Source organism: Carassius gibelio, chromosome B22, assembly GCF_023724105.1.
Source record: "Carassius gibelio isolate Cgi1373 ecotype wild population from Czech Republic chromosome B22, carGib1.2-hapl.c, whole genome shotgun sequence".
Classification (NCBI taxonomy): domain Eukaryota; kingdom Metazoa; phylum Chordata; class Actinopteri; order Cypriniformes; family Cyprinidae; genus Carassius; species Carassius gibelio.
The window spans coordinates 36605793-36624357 of record NC_068417.1 but is presented as its reverse complement, the minus strand read 5'-3'; the positions used below and the strand labels follow the sequence as shown (position 1 = coordinate 36624357).

Genomic DNA, 18565 nt, shown 5'->3' with positions numbered 1-18565 from the left:
CTGTGAGTTCATGCTGGTGATTTCTCTTTGTAATAGACTACATCAAGAGGCTGAGGTACTGTGAGTATCTGGGCCGCTACTTTTGCCAGTGCTGTCATGAGAACGCACAGTCTGTAGTGCCAGGAAAGATCATCAGGAAGTGGGACTTCAGTAAAAGCTACGTCAGCAACTTTTCCAGGGACTTGCTGGCCAAGATCGCAGGAGATCCGCTCTTCAACCTGAACGACATCAACAGCGGCCTGTACAAGAAAGTCAAAGTCCTGGAAACAGTGCGCGTACGTTACACACGGTCTCATGATCGTAACAGTGGCTTCTTTTTAAACGCCAACGTTTGCACTTCTTTAAGAATTGATGCATCAATTTAGTTGAATTTACTTATTTAGTTATGTATGATAGTGTGATTAATATTAATAAAATACAATATATAGCATGGAATTTAAATAAATAATTAAGAATAATATAAAATGAAAAAGATAAATAAAAAATTATAAAAACAAATATAAAAATAAAATAAATATAAATACATTTACATACATTTACATTTAGTCATTTTGCAGACGCTTTACCCAAAGTGACTTTTGGGGAATTGGGGAATAAATAAAGCAATTCTTCTAAAGAAGGAAGTGCTCCTAATACCAAGTTTCAGGCATTGTTCAAATAATTACAAGCTAGAAAGTGGAAGGAATAAATAAAGAGAAAGACAAAGTGTTTTTTAAAAAATTTTATTTAAGAGGAAGTCAAGTAGTGTCGAAAGAGATGAGTTTTCAGCTGTCGCTTGAAAATTGTCAGGGATTCAGCATTCCTGCTGAAAAAAATCATTCCACCAGCCAGGAACGGTGAATGAGAATGTTCTGGAAAGTGATTTTGAGCCTCTCTGTGATGGTACCACGAGGCGTCGCTCACTCGTAGATCTCAGACTTCTGAAGTGGATGTAGATTCGTGATAGAGAGTGGAAGTAGGTGGATGCTGAGATTGTGGTTGTTCTATATGGAAATATCCATGTCTCGAACTTGATACGAGATGCAACCGGTAGCTGGTGCAAGAAGATAAAGAGAGGTGTAACATGGGCTCTTTTAGGCTCGTTGAAGACCAATCGTGCCGCTGCATTCAGAATCATTTTGTAGTAAATTAAACTCAAAAGGGTAATGTATATAAATAATTACAATTAATTATGATTAATTACAATTATTTATTTGATTATTATTATAATTATTTAATATAGATATATATTATAATTATTTATCTTAACAAACAAACAAACATACATATACTAGCGTGTACATACAGAGGAGTGCAAAGTGGATGAAGCCATTAGAGGAAAAACCAGAGAATGAAGCTATGAAAAGAGTCAGTTAACCACCTGAGTAAAACCATCAGCGCCGTTTATAACGGGGTCAACAGCTTATTTTAAACCTTAGTTTAGTTTAGTTAAATATATGATACTTGCATTGCCTTGGCTTGGAACAAGCGTCCAAATGCAGTCTCGGATGAAAGTCTTTATGGTTTGGAGATTTGGTGGTGTAGGAGTCACGATCACCTTCTTCCGGGTCTGAAGAGTGATGAAGTCCAAAGATGTTCTGACTAAATGATGATTGGGAGTTTCTTCCCAGTGGAAAGTGAGAAAGAGCTAAGAGATCCTAGGATCTTTGGTGAATGAAATGCCAAGGCTGAAGGCCTGGCACGTGCTTAGGGGTCCAAGAGAGTTCTAGCTCTTCCTCCTTATCCTCTTAGGATCTAAAAAAAAAAACAGACTGGCCGAGGCGGGTCCCTGATGTGAGACCTTTATCTTCTATCAAGGTCACACTTCTGGGATTTGAGTGAGCCAATGAGGAATGGTAACTTTGTATAATTGATTTGTTAAATCAAATAAAAAATGGTGTGTCTGATTGGTCCAGATGCTACAATTTGTAGAGGTTTCATTGTGCATGATGGAAGTTCAGAAGGAAGAACATTGCTGTAGTCCAGCCTGGAAATGACCTGGTCAAGAAGTTGTGCAGCATGCTCTGTTAGAAAGTGCCTGATCTTTCTGATGTTGTGCAGTGCAAACTTGCAGGATCAAGCAGTCTTTGCATTGTAGTCTTTGAAAGGTCAGCTGGTCAACAAAGATTACACCAAGATTTCTGACTGAAGTTGATGGGGTAATTGTAGGAGAACTTAGCTGAATGGTGCAATCATACTGTAGAGTTGGAGTGGCAACAAGCTCAGTCTTTGCCAGGTCGAGTTGTAGGTGTTATTCTTTCATCCATACCAAGATGTCCGCCAGACAGCCTGGGATCTGTGCAGCTACCGTTGGATCATCTGATTGAAATGAGAGAGCTGTGGGTCATCAGCATAGCAACGGATGGAGAATTCATGTGCCTGTATGATGGCATGTAGATTGAGAAGAGGAGTGGTCCAAGAACTGATCCCTGAGGAACCCCTGTGAAAAGTTGATGTGCTTTGGACACCTCCCCCTCCCAAAACCACCCTGAAAGACCTATCAGCAAGATAGGATTCAAACCAGCGAAGGTGAATCCCTGTGATGAGAGGGCAGACAGGAGGATCTGATGATTGGCAGGGTCAAAAGCAGCAGATAGATCCAGCAGAATAAGAACTGATGATTTGGGATCAGCTTTTGCAGTCTGCAAGGCCTCTGTGACTGACAGTAGCACAGTCTCAGTTGAATGGCCACTCCTGAAACCTGACTGGTTAGCGTCCAGTTTGTTGTTCTGTGAAATAAAAGATACCTGGTTAAAAAACAACTCATCCAAGGGATTTAGCTATGAATAGAAGGAGAGAGACAGGTCTGTAAATTAAGTCTGATTTGTGCTTGGAATCCCTGATATGGAGAGACAGGCAGAGAAAAATATTTTATGTTGTGTGCATTTTATTTCATCTGCAGCAACATTGTGAACTTGTTTAATGATACGTTTAAATACAACATTATGAAAACATATGAACAGAGTTTTCGGCATGATAGAGCTGCGACTGGCAGATCAATGTGCCACTTCATTGTTCTTCATGCCCTGACCAAACCAGTTCCAGAGTGTAGAAGGAGCTCCTCATTTGGCGATAGACTCCTCCTCAGTTTCACGTGCACCTTTCACGATCTCGTTCTGCACGGTCGCACACAGAAATATGTCAACAACTACACTTTATCCTAACTATCGCAGGAAGACTAATTCATATAGTGGGGAGAATTTGTAACACAACCACTGTGTAAATTAATATATTTCAACTACAAATATGCAAAAATTGTATAATCTAGAAGTTAATATAAAAACTACATTACGTGCAGTTTATATGTTTGCATACATATTTATTTTTAATTTTTTGAGTGTCAATTACCACATTTAAAAATAAATCGTAATTAAATTTAAGTTTGGGCTCTGTTGTTAGCTGTAACCTTATAGTAATGTAAATGAACTCCCTGTTTGGAGCATAACCTAAGGTAGATTTATATCCTTTAGAATATTTCAGTTGTAATCGAATTTATTTAATAATATATTATAAAATATGCAACAAAATGTAGTTTATATAAATGCAGTAAATATATACAATACTGTTCAAAAGGTCAGTAAGATATATTTTTATTTTACTAATACTTTTATTCAGCGAGGATGCATTAAATTGTTCAGAAGCGACAGTAAAGACATTTATAATGTTTTAATATTTACAGTTTTTAAATGTGATTTGTATCGTTGCATTAAGAATGAGTTTACTGTATTACAGGCATTGAGGGAACAGTTGAACCACATGAAGAATCTCTTAAAAACGTGCCGTTTGGCTCAAGAGTGAGTGTTTTTCCTGCACTTTTCTTCGAGGCCGTATTGAAGAGTGCTGCGTCTCAAGTCTCTGTTGTGTTGTGTTGTGTTGACAGGGTTCTGGATCAGTTCGACACTCTTCCTGGACATCTGACCGAAGACTTCCACCTGTTCTCTCTCAACGACCTCACAGCTGTCCGCAGCGGCGGTCTGGGCCCAAAGCTGCGAGATCTGCTGCGCCTCGGCTCCAGCCACGTCACGGACTGTGTGGTGAGGAGCCATTCACACACCACTTTTGAGAGGAGTCACAGAACAGTGCGTTTGTTTAGGTGATCAGGTTTATTTGTTCTTCTTCTCTTGTTGTTCTCCCACAGCTCTGCCAGGCCAAGGGCTTCATTTGTGAGTTCTGTGGAAATGACAAGGACATTATCTTCCCCTACGAGCTCAACAAGTGCCTGCGCTGTGAAGGTGAGCCTCTTATCGATTGATTAATGCATTTATTAATGCATTTATGTGTTCATTTTTTATTTATGTATTTGTTTCTACATTTATTTATTGTGCATTTATTTCTTTATTCATTCATTTATAAATTGAAAAGCATTTATTTGTACATTTCTGTGTTTATTTATACAATAAATAATTTTTTGCATGCATTTATTTATAGGTTTGTTATGCATGTATACATATATTTATTTATAAATTGAAAAGTATTTTAAATGGTATTTTACACAAATATTGATGCAGTCATTTATTTATTTATTTTATTTATATATTGGTTTATACATTTATGCAATTTATATACATTTTTATAAATGTTTATATAAGTCAAGCTATACATTTATTTATACATTTATGTATGCATTTGGTTGTTTATCTGAATTTCGTCATTACTGTTTTTCAGTTCTGCTTTTTATTTCTGCTTTTTTTTCTGTATTTCTTTCAAGCAGTTATTTCAACATTAATTTATGCATTTGTTAAGTTTGTTATACATTTCTAAATTTATTTATAAACTTTTTATTTGTTTATACAATTATTTATAAACTGAGAACCTATTTACTTATTGATTTACATTTGTTTCTGTGTGCAATTTTGAGCAGATTTATTTATGCATGTATTTATACAATTACTTGTTTGTGTTTATGGATTTATTTAGGCATTTATTTATGAATTTTTGCCATAATATTATATATTATTTATGCAATTATTTCAGCATTTATTTATACATTTTATGCATTCATTTATATGCATAAATTAATAAAATGCAAAAATAAATGTATGTATACATTTTATATTTGTGTATGTTTTTAAATGCATTTATACATTTCTGTTTTTGATTTATTATGCTTTTTAATTACTTCTGCTTCTATACATTCATTTATTTATATATGCATTTATTTATACATTAATGCATTTTGTGCATTATTAAGCTAAACTAAAATGTTATCTTTAGGTCTTTTTCCCATGTTGTGGTGGTTGGTTGTAATGGTCTGTTTTTTGTGTGTGTGTGTGCAGATTGTCATGCGTGCTATCATAAGACCTGCTTTAAGGGAGGAAAGCAGTGTCCTCGCTGTCTGAGGCTCGCCGAGAGGAGAGAGCGAATGGCTCGTAAGAACATGGAGGAGCAGGAGGACAGAGAGGAGGACGAGGCCAGCGGGACCTAACACACAACGCCAGTAAGATTTCACCAGAGCACAGCGCAACAGTGAATGTAGTGACTGATATTCAGCCAAATGTTTCTTGATTCCCGTCCAAAATAAGCTGCTCTTAAAGTCCTGCTGACTGCAGCACAATGCAACATTAATACTAAAGAGTTTTATGTGCAAACAAGACGTTTCTGCTTTTTAAGAACCGCTGCTTTCATACACAAAATCGTATTGTTTTTTACTATGTGGCATGTTTTGTTTGTTTGTTGCCTCCGTCCTTAAAAATCCAATTTATTTTTAATCAACAGGCGTTGGAGTACTGTCGTAAGCTTTTATGTGTAATGTTGTTGTCTACCTGCTCTTTGTTGTGTATAGAATAAGTGTATAACCTGTTGTGTGCCTCTTTGATGGCTGTTTGTTTTGAGAGATGGAGAGGAGCAGCTGAGTTCCAGTGAGTTTTGCACAATCTGTGTTTCTTTAGAGGTTTCTAGAAGTGCCGGGCTCAAACTTACTGTGTTAAAGATCAAAGCTACTAAAACAAAAGGCCTCGTTCGTGAAATTTGAGCCAAATTCATTTAATAATTTGTATATAAATAAATAATATTAATGTGATGCAACAATGTACCTTAATAAAATACGAATTTCAAGTAAAACACTTTTTTTTTAAGTTAACGAGTTAAAGTGTAAATTATCATATTGAACGGAATGCAACTGTTTATGTAAGAATTATCTTTTGCACTGTTTTGTACAGAAATTCAATTAGCTTTTTCATAAAACCATTTTAGACCGAAATTTGCTCTGGTTATTAATAAAACAATTCATGCATACTTGCATAAATACGCACATGCATACTATTCATAAATTGTTTTGGTTTTGTGAACATTTTAACCATTAATATAAATAAAATGAGTTTGTAAAACTATTCTTGTGGAATTTACTTTGAAAATTGTTTTACTCAAGTTTCACAAATGAGGCCCAATACTGGTCTTTAATGTGAATTTGAAGGCCTTTTTGCTTTCACATTTTGCACCTACCAAAAATGGCACTTTGTTTGTTTTCTGTCCCTTATTAGACAACAAATGTTCTTATTGGTTCTTTAATTTACATTAGTTTAATGTTTGTTTGAACGAGAATTGTATTAATGTTTGTGCCAGAACATCATTCCAACATCTCACATTCAGTCCAAGATCTTGCACAGTGGCCCATACTCATCCAGTGAAGCTACTCGTTGAAAAAGAAAGTTGTACCAAAGTGTTAATTGATTAAAAGACTTTATTACATTGGAAACGTGTATTCCAATGAAACTTGTCACACATACTGGACCTAAGTTAGTTTGAGTAGTATGTAAAAGAAAATATATTCAAGAGCCCTTTTGTTTGCTGCTGTGAGTATATCTGAAGCAATAACGACCACTGACCTTAAGTATATGAGATTGAACGAATGAACAAACTTGCTATTGTGTGGTTGCTTATGAGATCTAATCTTGAATTTGTAATGTTTCATTTGATCCTGCTGACTATGTGTCCACTTGAGCTTATTGCTGTAAAATTACTGAGTTGCCTTTTTTATTCAGGGGCTTTTGATGCAAAGATGTACATATATAATTTCTTATTATGTAAATATATGTAATTGAAAATAAAAGATGTTTAGACTGCCTTATTGTTTTGGAGTCATTATTGTATTGTTGTGTTATACGCAAAACTTTTGGTCTCTATGTTAGAGATGGACTGTTAATCGGTTTTACCGATATTTTTTTTACTAATATTTGTGCATTTTTCCATCATCAGATATTGGTTTTGCAATGTCAGATCCAGCGATTTAAATTATTAACTTATGTATATCGGTTATCGCCACATAAACTTGCAAATAATCGGTATCGGTTTATTATAGGGTTACCATACATACATTTTTTTTATTTTGGACATATCCTGGCCGGGATTTCTAAATTGCCTAAAATGTCCATGTTTTGGCTTTGTTTTCCTATTGTTTTCAAACTTGTACAAAGTAATTATACTTTTATAATTTTATACTAATTATACCTTTTTTGTCTTGACCTGGACAGGAAAAGAGGCTATATTGGTCACTCTATACTAACCGATACCGATTATTTGCATGTTTAGATGTCGATTAACCAATATGCATTATCTTGTTTATTGGTGGATTTGACATTAAAAACTGATATTTAATTATGTAAAATTTGTAAAAATCAGTATCGGTCAATTTCTACTTACTACCTTTCTGCTGTAGTGAAAATGGTAAAACAACCAAAAGTATATGTATAAAAATAAAAATAATATCTACTAGCTACAGTATATCTATACTTTTTCTACTGGTTCATCCAAACGCACCACATGCATATGATTACAAGCGCATATCCCGTGATTATCAACAGGTAAATGCGGAAGAGAAGGAAGTCCAGGATGTAGCCCACATGACACCACTGGTTCTGTAGATGGTCTTCTTTTCGTAGGATATTCAAATAAGTGTTTATCTCTCTAAGATCCTGACTGATCTGTCTTAGTTCAGGCACATCCAGAGTCATGGATCCAGAGGCTAGGGGACAAATAACAAACATTTAGCTTTGGGTTTGGATGCTTTTGAAAGTTAACATCAGGGGCTGTTTTTGTCTCACCATTAGTGGATGTCTGTTGACCGGACGTTGATTGTGAGGGCTGGACAACCCATGGATTGGGTTCTTGTTTCCCTTCTTGTTTCCCTTCTAGCTTGGATAAAGGGTCTTCAGGGAAACTGTAGCAAATAAGCCGAGCGATGAAGCGCATCACCAGCACCTGAACCCAGTGTGGCACCTCCCTGTATTTCATTGAATTGTGGTGGAGGACGAAGGTGATGAGGACAGTCTCCAGCAGACTTATGGTCATGAGTGCCAGACACACAGAGAAATAGATACCTAGATAAGGAGGTGAAACCAGATTTTAGAGATATAACTTAATGAGTATTGAAAAAAGTTAACAATACTACATAATTAAATTATTTATTCTCTCTGAAATACTTGATCCTTATTGGTCAATCATGTCCATTGTCCACGGCAAAATAACATATCACTCTGCATGTTACATCTTGCTACTGTGTTTTTGGCTAGCTATTGGCCTTGGAGGACTTCAGTATAGTGGTGCCTTCACATTTGTCAAATTTCATGAGCCACAAAAGTTTTTGCCAATTGTCAGTAGTGTAGAGATGTAAACACAGCTCATCGCAATTCAAACCAAGCAGCTTTCTGTTGACCAACATGGCAAATTCGCATTACCGACTGAACCTAGTGCAAAATCTGCATGGGGAAGTCTCTTGCTCACAATGTGTGGATTCCTACTGAAACGATATCCTGATATTTGCATTTTTCTACAATTCGATATCCTGCAGGTTTGCAGTTATAATGTACAAAATGTAAAGAAAAATGTGCAAATATCGGTAAAATATCGGTACAATGATTATCGGCCTCTCAAAGCTTTTGTTTCTAAGGTTTTCTCTTCTTAAATCTAAAGAAGACTTCCATTCTCATACAAACACTTGAGGTGAGATTAAAGAAAATGAAAGTTCACACTGGTGTGTTGTGGCTAACTGACCTATTAAAGGTGTTCCATTAGCAGTGCTGGGAAGCAGGTCGTTCATAATGAGAAGAAAGACTGTATATCCCAGAATAAGGGTCATTTTGAAGGAGGAACGATCCACGCTGTGTGGCGGCAAGTAGAAGGACAGGATGTCAATGATCATGAGGAAGGAGCTGGGGATGATCAGGTTCACCACGTACAGTATCGGCCGTCGCTTTATCACCACCTGCAGGATGGAAAGAGTAAGACTTGGACCAACATATATTCAGTTTGAAGTGCTAAAACTAAATTTACGGAGCTCTGAACATGACATGCGGTAGTAAAAATATATCGTTATTCATGGCTTTTAAATAAAGAATTAATTTCTAAGACTAATTTGTTTAATCTTTAATTTGGTTAAACTGCGGACAGATTTTAAGGAAACAAATTAGTAAAATTTGGCCACAAATTAATGATTATCTCATAATTCTGGGAAGAGTTCATTATGAGATGAAAAGTCGCAATAACCATTTTTTATTCTGTGAAAACCCCACTGAATTTTTAGAACAAAAAAAGTTAAAAGTTGCAAGGTGTAAACTCATAATTCCAAGAAAAAAAGTCTGATGTACAAGAGGCAAACTTGCAGTTCTGAGAATATTTCTGAGAATCTCAGAATTTTTTATATTTGCGAGTTTAAACTTGAAATTCTGATACAGGCTTCCAAGAAATTCAAAACTCAAAATATGCAAACTCAGAATTTAGAGAAAAATGTTCAAAATTGCGAGATGTAAATTCAGAATTCTGATAAGAAAAAGTCAATTTAATTGCAGTATGTAAAATCGGATTTCTATGAGATAATAAAATCTGAGAAAATTCCATAAACTCAGTATTCAGAGAGAAAAAAGTTCAGAATTATGAGTTCTAGACTGTAACTTTGAAAGAGATAATTTTTTTTGTTATGTAAATTATGAATTCTGAGAGAAAAAAGAAGCTTTATGTACACTCAGAATTTTTTTTTTATATTTATTTTTCTACTTATTTATTTTTGCCAGAAATAAGCTTCTGTGTTATATTCCATGTTATAATGGCATGTCATAATTTGTCAAATGTAGTAGGTAATTTGGGTATAAAAGTATAAAACTAGATACTAGAGAAACAGAGACATATGCTGTCCTAAACATAGCCTATTATACTCCCTGCTTTTGTCTCTTTCTTACCCAGAAAGTGATGATGTCGCATTCATCTATTCCGAACTTCAAAATGTCTGTGTTGCCCAAGATAACTACCAGCTCCCACTCTCCACTGGCCTGCAGGTAACGCTTCGAGTTTCCCGTCATCTCCTTAAAGGACAGGGCAGGACTGACACGGACATCCTTTACTAAAGGGGTTACAGGTTTTACAGGTGTTAGAATTGTTACACTTCATAAAACCGCAAATTATGTCAGACCCTCATAACTGCATGTCAAGGTCAGTAAGTCTTATTTTTAAAAAGAAAGTTTTATTATATTTAAAAAGAGTATATCTTGTGGCTGTAAGTCGATTAAAATGTTTGATTAATTACAAGATGTGTCGATTAATTAATCAAATTAATCGTAAATTATGTTTGGCTGGGAAAATACCCCCAAAAGATTAATTAAAGCTATTTTTGTGTTAAATGATAAAGTATTAAGTAAACATTAAAAATAGTAGATTTAGAAATAAATATTTTAATACAACATTAATTTAATTACACATTAAATTAATGGAACATAAGAAGGTAATTTGAGAAACATCTTTTTGTTTTGAAAGTCGCAGGAAAACGAAACAGCTTTGTTCCCAACAGTCTTCAGAAACCCTTTTATGTTCCATAAAAGAAAGCAAGTCATTCAGTTTTGAGTAAATCATGGCATAATTTTAGTTTTGTTTTTTTTTTAAATGAAATAATACAATAATACTGTAAATAAGAAACTAAGGTGCCAGCAGGTGGTGGTAAATGTCTTAATCAGTCATTCACTCATTTGATTCGTTCAAACAGCTGATTCATTCAGTGATTCAGTAAAAGGTAATGGGCTTTTGAATCATTGATTTACCCGATTCGTTCAAAATGCAGATTAATTCATAAACTAAACACTACTGTGTTGCTTGGGATGCACAACAGTTCTGCTGTGGCTTAGGTAATATTAACATGATGTTAACATCTTAATTACTGTATAAAAGCTTGTGTGATTGCTCTCACTGCTCGTGTCATATCGCTTATCATATGAAATAAATATAAGAAAAAAACTCATACAGGAGCATTTTTGCCCCAGTATCTTGAATTCTAGTGCATAACTGCATTTATGAAGTTGTTGCCCCATCAACTCTATGAAATTTAAGATAACGTACAGGTCTGGGGGCGGGGCCAGTGTGTTAACTGCATTAAAATATTTTAATCGCATTATACTTCAATAACTAAATAATTAAGTTAAAGTGTTAAACTGACAGCCCTAATACATTTTTAATACTATTAAGGTGCGTACATTCACATGAATTCAATAGGCAAGGTATGTATTTATGATATTTTAATTGATGGTTACACCACTTGACATTATTCAAGGCATTAAATTGAAGCTTTTCCGAATTGGCTTTCGGTTACTACAGTATGTTGACTTTAAATTACTGCACGAGAAGGTCCACAGAAACTAACAAGGCAGAATAAGTGGGTCTTCAAACCGCAGACACACAATAAGGGAAATGCTTTCATGGCAAGAATGTGCTGAGATGGCAGGAAATGAAGAAAGCAGTGAAAGAGGAGACGTTACTGGTATGCATGTAGGAGCCGAAGGTGAAAGAGCAGTTCTGTATGTCGAAAGGGAAACTGAATATCTGTAGGTTACAGGCGCTAACCAGCCTCAGCATCCTGTCATAGCGGATGTGGCCCGTGTGGTTCACATACACGTAAGGACAGGCCTGAGATACATCGTCATCCACGCTACACAGGAGAAAAGAGAGAGTTAAATCATTATATTTATGAGATTCTTTGATTACTTGTAGACTGTAATATTGTAAACCTTCTGCTAAGACATTTTTTTTTTAATTTTTTTATTTATTTATAGAAACAAGACGAACACTGAAATAATATTACATTGCTTAAGTATTGTTTATAGTTAATTAGGTAACCATGATGATAGCTATATAGAGTGCTGCAGAAATTATGTGTTTTTTGGGTAGATTACTTACAAATTGTAGTCCATTACTGATTTCAATTTAGCAGAAATTGTAGTAACAATGTATTACATTACACGATTTACGATTACTTTCAGACTACTTTCTGATTGCTTTTTAGAGCTAGCATGTTTATCACATTGATTTAAAAAGGATAATCTTGTACCATATTGATATAAAAATACAAAAGAGATATAGAAAATATATTATTGAAGATAAGAAACAAGGCATCTGTGTTTGTACATCTATGACCGGAAACACTCTGTTAGCGTCCACGATAATGAACGATAACGATAACGTTGGTTATTGCTAGCTGCCGCTTTAAACTCAGGTGGATGCTGATTGGCTGTCAGTGTTATTATGGTTCATCCTCTGTCCCAGTTGGTGAACCATACCATTGATTATCTCCAAAAATGTCCCAAACATCCCCAGTAGAGGGCACTCACAACTCATAAACGATAATGTCCGGAGTCCAGAGGTCGTTGACAGGAAGTGAGATCTTTGTAATGCCGTCACAGGCTTCTGGATCCCAGATGAGGAACTCATGGAACCAGTACTATAACAAAATATGATCGCAGAACAGGATTGTGACATGTTCGGGTGATTATTTAAACATCTCTTAGTGTTCATGCACCAAACCTACCAGCCTGAGCCAGAGAAACGTGGTAAGAATTTGTGCTTTTTCATTCTGCAAAACAGCACAAGCATCAAATGTTCAAACACGAGTACAGTTTACCCAACTAGAGACGTATAGCTGGTCCTGCACTGACTCACCACTCCCAAGATAGCGTAGAGCGTGAAGGAGATGTTGGTTATGGTGGGGGTGCTGAGGTTGACTGAAGGTCTGAAGGACTTCTTGTCAATGACTTCCTGTAGAGATTCATACGAGGGGCCACTTTGTCCTTCTTCACAGCGAAGCATTTTCGCTAGGCACGACACTTAACATGACCAGACAATCTTGCTTAGAAATTCATTTGATATCCATTTATTAGCATGCAGTTAGCGGATAAATGTTGTGCTGCACAGTACTTTTGTATACAGTCACCCCAAAATGTATTTGGACACTTAAAACACACTTAGAAATGTAGATATTACACAAAAAAAGTCATTTGTCTATGGCGTCTTTAATAAATGATAAAAATATAGAAGTGTTTAATATTATAAACACAAAAAGTATTCCAACATTTTAAGAGTAAATGTATATTGTTTAATGGGTATTTCTAGCATATTTAACTTTGACAGTGAATTAAAAGTCGTGCACATTATCTAATCTTATGAATGCACATAAAACATAATGTGTACGTAAAGCAGAAATAAAAGTATCCTATATATTACAGAAACTGTACACATATCAGCTGGGCTGGGATCAGTTTATCCATTTTAGATATTAGCAACTCTTGATGAAATCACTTTACAATTACAGAAGCCGTAATAAAATAAAATACATGGCATTGTAATTGTAATTGATTTGGTATAAAGGGTAATTCTGAATCATTGAAGATATTGAATAGTTGTTTTTAACAAACACAAAATTACAACCGACCAAAACTTTAAGTAAATTAAATTCGTTACCTTTCAGTAGAATGAAAAATGGCAAAAGAAAATGCCAAAGATGTCCCATAATGCTCCGTGTGGATGAGATATCCCTTTGTTTAAAACTGCTCAGCGTTTACTTCCACAGGTGAAATGTGATGACCTCACTGGCACTTCGGTGTGCGCTTACATGTTGTTTAACACCTTCGGTAACCACTGACTTGTTTTAATAGCTTTGGAGCTGTTTGGTTGAACTCATTAGTGATGTACGTACATGTTTTCCATTAGATGATAAAAAAACATGTTCAGTTCCACACATTTAATTAGAGGAAAGAATACATTTCACACTTGAGCTATTATGGCTCCTCGAGACATTATTAAATCTATTTTAACATATTAAATCATCTTGAATATATTTCCAGTTGTTTTATATACCATGGGTGGTTTTATTTTTTTGTGATACCACCTAGAAATCCAGAAACTGGCCTTGTTTTTATGTTACTGAACATCTTGCATTTTTAAGAGCATTTTCTTGAGGTTTCTTTTATAGTCATGCATCCAATTAATAACTATGACTAACTATAATTATTAATTTAGAAATTAATTTACCTATGCTTATTTCAATACATATATTTAACATTAAAGCACAATAACTGAAATCAATAAATCCTTTAAAAAACAGATAAACAAACACAAAACCAGGAGTAAAATTCTGTTTGATATTTAAATATAATTATTTAATAATATAATATTTGAAATGACAGTGGAAAAAAAGTCTATATATTTGTGTTACCTTAGCTAACAAAACATGTTTTGGTGAAACAGATACAACAGAATGTCAGATTCTACATATTAACTTATTTTTTTATATTTATTTATTTATTTATTTTTATGTTCCAGAGCTCGTCTATGGAATTTTAAGTATTGGGACACTTAGAGGGTTAGTTCACCCAAAAATTCTGTCATTGTGTACTTTTTTTTGGTGAACTATCCCTTTAAAGGTCCAATAAAGAGTATAAACCTAAACTATTTTGTTGAAGATCCATTTAATTACATCAGCAATAAACCATGACATCATCAGAGTGACTGATATTTTGGTGTCATGAGTTTACAGAGCAGGCAAAAATAAATCACGACCTTTTGTCTAGACTGTATGAGTATAGCCACAGAACCATAATTGTGCTCAAACTCACAACAATAAAGAGACTATACATTATAAAGAGCACACGGTCAATGACCTGACCAAGCATGAACCAATCATCTGTTCTGTTGCCGTTAATGAAGTGCTCTTCAACTTGGTGACGGATGGTCAATAAATCCCTACTCATCTTCTTCATTTCATCAAGGCAATGCTCCCAGCCTCTCCCTGGACTTGCAATAACTCTTTCTTCCTTTGGAATATCAGTCATGGCGTTATCAGTCATGGTGTTTTTGTAGAAAGTGCTCTCAGATGTGTTCGCTGTGGCAAGAAACAAGACCATCATTGAAAAACATCTTTTACACCAATGATATGAATTCTGAAGTCAGGCGCACAACAATAATGTGTAAGCGTACTGGAAGACAAAAATATATTGGCTTCCAAAAAGAGTCTTACCTTCAAGGTGTTTATCACAAGATTTCTTCATACAAGCAAGTCGAGCAAGATATTTCAGGACCAGAATCCTGAGCCACTTGGGTAAGGGAGGTAAGTCACGGGAACCATACATGATATTGGTGATGATGATGGTCTCAAGGAGACTTGCTACCATCAAGGCCAAACAGAGTGAGAAAAACACATCTAGATTGAGAGAGAGAAAGATAAGTTAGGAGGTAAAGAAGGATTACCTTCCCTGCTGAAAAGATTAGGTTAAAGTCATGGCCTTCATTTCCCAAAAGTATTGTAAACCACAGTAGAGACCATTGATACCTTTGATGGTCTACAATGGTTTTGAGAAATGCAGACTAGGGGTGCATTTCCAAAAACCATTGTAAGCTAACTATGGTCATTAGTTCCATTGAACTCTCTTGATAACAACAGAACTTGCAGCCATAGTTTCTTTGGGGAAATGCTCCCCAGGCTGGTTTATGGCTGAATGTAGATCAGAAATACTTAAGCTGGGGAGCCCAATCTACAGTACCTACCCTGCAGAGTTCAATTTCAACCACCCGTCTGTAATCACCAAGTGTTTGATCAGGGTTGGAGCTGAACTACAAGAAGGTAGATCTCCAGGGATAGGATTGGGCACCCTGGACTTAAGCTGATTGACCAGGATGATCTAAATAATACAACTGGTCAACCCAAAGAGGTTTGTAATACCTTAGCCCTTTTCACACTGAGAGTGTGAGAATGTGTCCTGGCAATTGTTCCCGGATCATTTGATGTTGGTTCATTCACACTGCCAGTGATTTCTCTGAATTTGCAAAATTTTTTCCCGTTGCAAATGTTATCTGCCTTCAAAACACTTGGTAAAAGAGTTGCACGATAACATGCATCATCACTACGACTCACCCCTTTATGGCATTGGTTCTCTTTTGTTCGAACAAGACCATGTTCTGGGACTGAACCCGGCAATGTTACTAGGTCCCCAACCCAGGATCGATCCCGAAATCAATCCCGGGATTGTTCTGCCAATTTTCTGGGTCCAACGTGCAGTGTGAAAGGGGCTCTTGAGAAAGCTAGGATGATGATTGGCTCATGTCCCATTTGTTTACATAGAGTGTTGGGTTTATGACAGCATCCAGCCATCAGATGGCAATTGAAATGTTTGGCTTCACGCTTCAGGATGTGTGCGGCACACTTGCTCCAACCCTAATTAAGCACGCTTGAGGCAAAGTAATTGAGTCCCTCTGACTCACTAGAAAAACCTCTTTTTGAGGTATACTGGAGCTAAACTCTGCAGGGTTTAGGCTCTCTTGGAGCATTATTGCACACCCCTGAGTTTTGACATATACCAGCCCTAACTGGGTCATATTAACTTTGGTTTGCCAAGAAAGTATTGCTGTGTAGGGACCATCTGGGGCCACATTTTGGTAGAGTAAAGTATTCAAAATATGCAAAAAAGGTGAAAGAGAAGGTATGACAACATACTTATGAGTGGTAAGTTGTTTCCTGTGACAGGCAGCAGGTCGTTCATTAGCAGCAAGAAGACGGTGTAACCCAAGATGAGGGTCATTTTGAAGGAAGCACGGTCCACACTATGAGGAGGCAGTAGGAAGCTGAAGAGATCCACAGAAAGCAGGAAGCTGCTGGGAATCAGGAGGTTCACCACATACAGCGTAGCTCGACGTCTCAGGACAATCTAGCCCACAACGAGTCAGGACACTTTTGTTAATCAAGTATAAATGTCACAGTAAAAAAATAAAAATACCACAAAGGTTTGAATTCACTAAGAAGTTGCACAATGTTTGTGTGTGGTATTTCCTACTTGTTTTCATCTTTGTGCTGGTTTATTTATGTTTTCCATCCTCTTCTTTAGCTAATTCTTTAAAAGTAAAGACTAAACTTTGAGTGTTGAAACCAGGTTGGTCTACAAAAACATGTCAATTCTTCAACACTCCACTGAGCTGTAATCCATTAGGTAGATCTGTGCTCTTTACAGATTGTACCAACTAGATACAGCCAAGAAACCTCAAAATGATTTCACCAAATCATAAGATTTAAGTCACCTATTTAGAAAATTCAGTTCTTATTCCTAGAGGTAATAATGTTGCACTACAACTACACACAGAACCAAAATTGTGGTCAAGTGATGAGAAAAAGCCTAATAACTGGTCATATCCAGGCACATAATGTAGTCCAGGGGTGTCCAAACCTGTTCCTGGAGGGCAGCTGTCCCAGCAGACTATAGAGCCAACCCTAATTAAACGCACCTGAAACAAGCTAATCAAGAACTGTGTTCAAATCGCTATTATACTCTCATTAACTATTCCCTACATTAGTTCACTAATGAAGTCCAGTTGAAGGAATGAATGAAATGGATCAACATTAATGTCCAAAAATATAGACTTAGTCCAATCCCTACCCCTTAACCTAACCCTACCCATATTTTATTCCTAAAATCAGTGGAAAATGACAGCTGATTAACAAGGATGTAGAATCTCCTAGCCCTGATCGTAAGCCTAAAACAGATATTTTCTGAAAAGTTATCCCTCAATACTGCATGGTTAATTGGGAATATTGCTCCAGGATCAACAAGGAAGTTGATCCAGGAACAAGTTGTACTTGTTAAAATCACATTCACCAATCGTAACAGTATCAGTTGGGATTCTTAGTGAATTCTCCCCCAAATCTAAAATGGCACCAACATAAACAATGAGGTTATCCCATCCTCCTTCCAGATAGTTTAGTAAAGGTTTTTCTGCCCTCATGTCTATCAGCTCCCACTCTCCTTTAGTTGTCATCGCTTCAAGAGAGTTTTTGAATATCTGCTCCACTGGCAGAAAGAAGAACAACTGAACATCATCACCTAGAAAAAGAGACCAATAGGTACAGTATAATCACAAGTAGCCAAACAGTAACATACTTTTCTCAGTTTTGCTTACTCACGAGAGTGTTTATAAGAGTTGAACGTGTATGTACAGTTTTGAAAATCAAATGGAAAGGTGTAGATGTCCAGTCTGCAGGAGCTGATCACGTGAAACGGCCGTCCGTCAAGCACCAGACCAGTGTTGGTCACATAGACGTAATATGTTTCTGGTGCTCGGTTTTCATCCATGCTGTAAAACAATGGTGGGTAGCAGGTTAAAGGTTATGGATGTTCATTGCATGTGTGTAAACACAATTTTGTTCCCTATCCAGTAGTCATAGCTGTTACATTCCAACTCACAATTCATTAATGACAATGTCTGGAATCCATATCTTCTCTCTTGGTAGTGAGATCTTTTTCGTTCCACACTCAGCAGCATCCCAGCTCAAACCTTCAATCTGCCACCTCTACAA

General features: G+C 36.1%; 3 protein-coding genes across 8 annotated transcripts in view; 1 reads left to right on the top strand and 2 right to left on the bottom strand.

Annotated features, from left to right (window-relative positions):
* The window catches only part of rubcn (rubicon autophagy regulator), a 20681-nt gene extending 13639 nt beyond the window's left edge, over positions 1-7042 (top strand). For 4 of the 5 annotated variants that reach the window (XM_052589292.1, XM_052589293.1, XM_052589290.1 and 1 more), the window contains 5 exons: positions 37-275; positions 3712-3773; positions 3860-4013; positions 4118-4211; positions 5256-7042. In XM_052589292.1, coding sequence (XP_052445252.1) covers positions 37-275; positions 3712-3773; positions 3860-4013; positions 4118-4211; positions 5256-5404 — 698 coding nt within the window. In that variant the 3' untranslated portion in view covers positions 5405-7042. The remainder of the gene's footprint in view (positions 1-36; positions 276-3711; positions 3774-3859; positions 4014-4117; positions 4212-5255) is intronic. The other variant, XM_052589291.1, reaches the window with a different exon arrangement.
* A 1-nt stretch (position 7043) lies between these two features.
* Positions 7044-13170, bottom strand: LOC127987023 (5-hydroxytryptamine receptor 3A). The gene is made up of 8 exons (XM_052589297.1): positions 12889-13170; positions 12758-12802; positions 12561-12670; positions 11712-11881; positions 10149-10309; positions 8968-9178; positions 8019-8294; positions 7044-7939 (listed from the first exon to the last, which is right to left on the bottom strand). Exons 1-8 carry the CDS (start codon positions 13033-13035, stop codon positions 7713-7715), a joined length of 1347 nt encoding a protein of 448 aa, XP_052445257.1. The 5' UTR covers positions 13036-13170; the 3' UTR covers positions 7044-7712.
* A 1300-nt stretch (positions 13171-14470) lies between these two features.
* Positions 14471-17739, bottom strand: LOC127987021 (5-hydroxytryptamine receptor 3A-like). 2 transcript variants are annotated; one of them, XM_052589295.1, is made up of 4 exons: positions 17052-17739; positions 16715-16925; positions 15242-15424; positions 14471-15106 (listed from the first exon to the last, which is right to left on the bottom strand). In XM_052589295.1, the coding sequence occupies exons 2-4, from the start codon at positions 16797-16799 to the stop codon at positions 14778-14780; spliced, it is 597 nt and encodes a 198-aa protein (XP_052445255.1). In that variant the 5' UTR covers positions 16800-16925; positions 17052-17739; the 3' UTR covers positions 14471-14777. The 2 variants fall into 2 exon arrangements, with proteins under 2 accessions (XP_052445255.1, XP_052445256.1); XM_052589296.1 differs by lacking the exon at positions 17052-17739 and having other exon boundaries at positions 16715-16981.
* Positions 17740-18565: the final 826 nt, after the last annotated feature.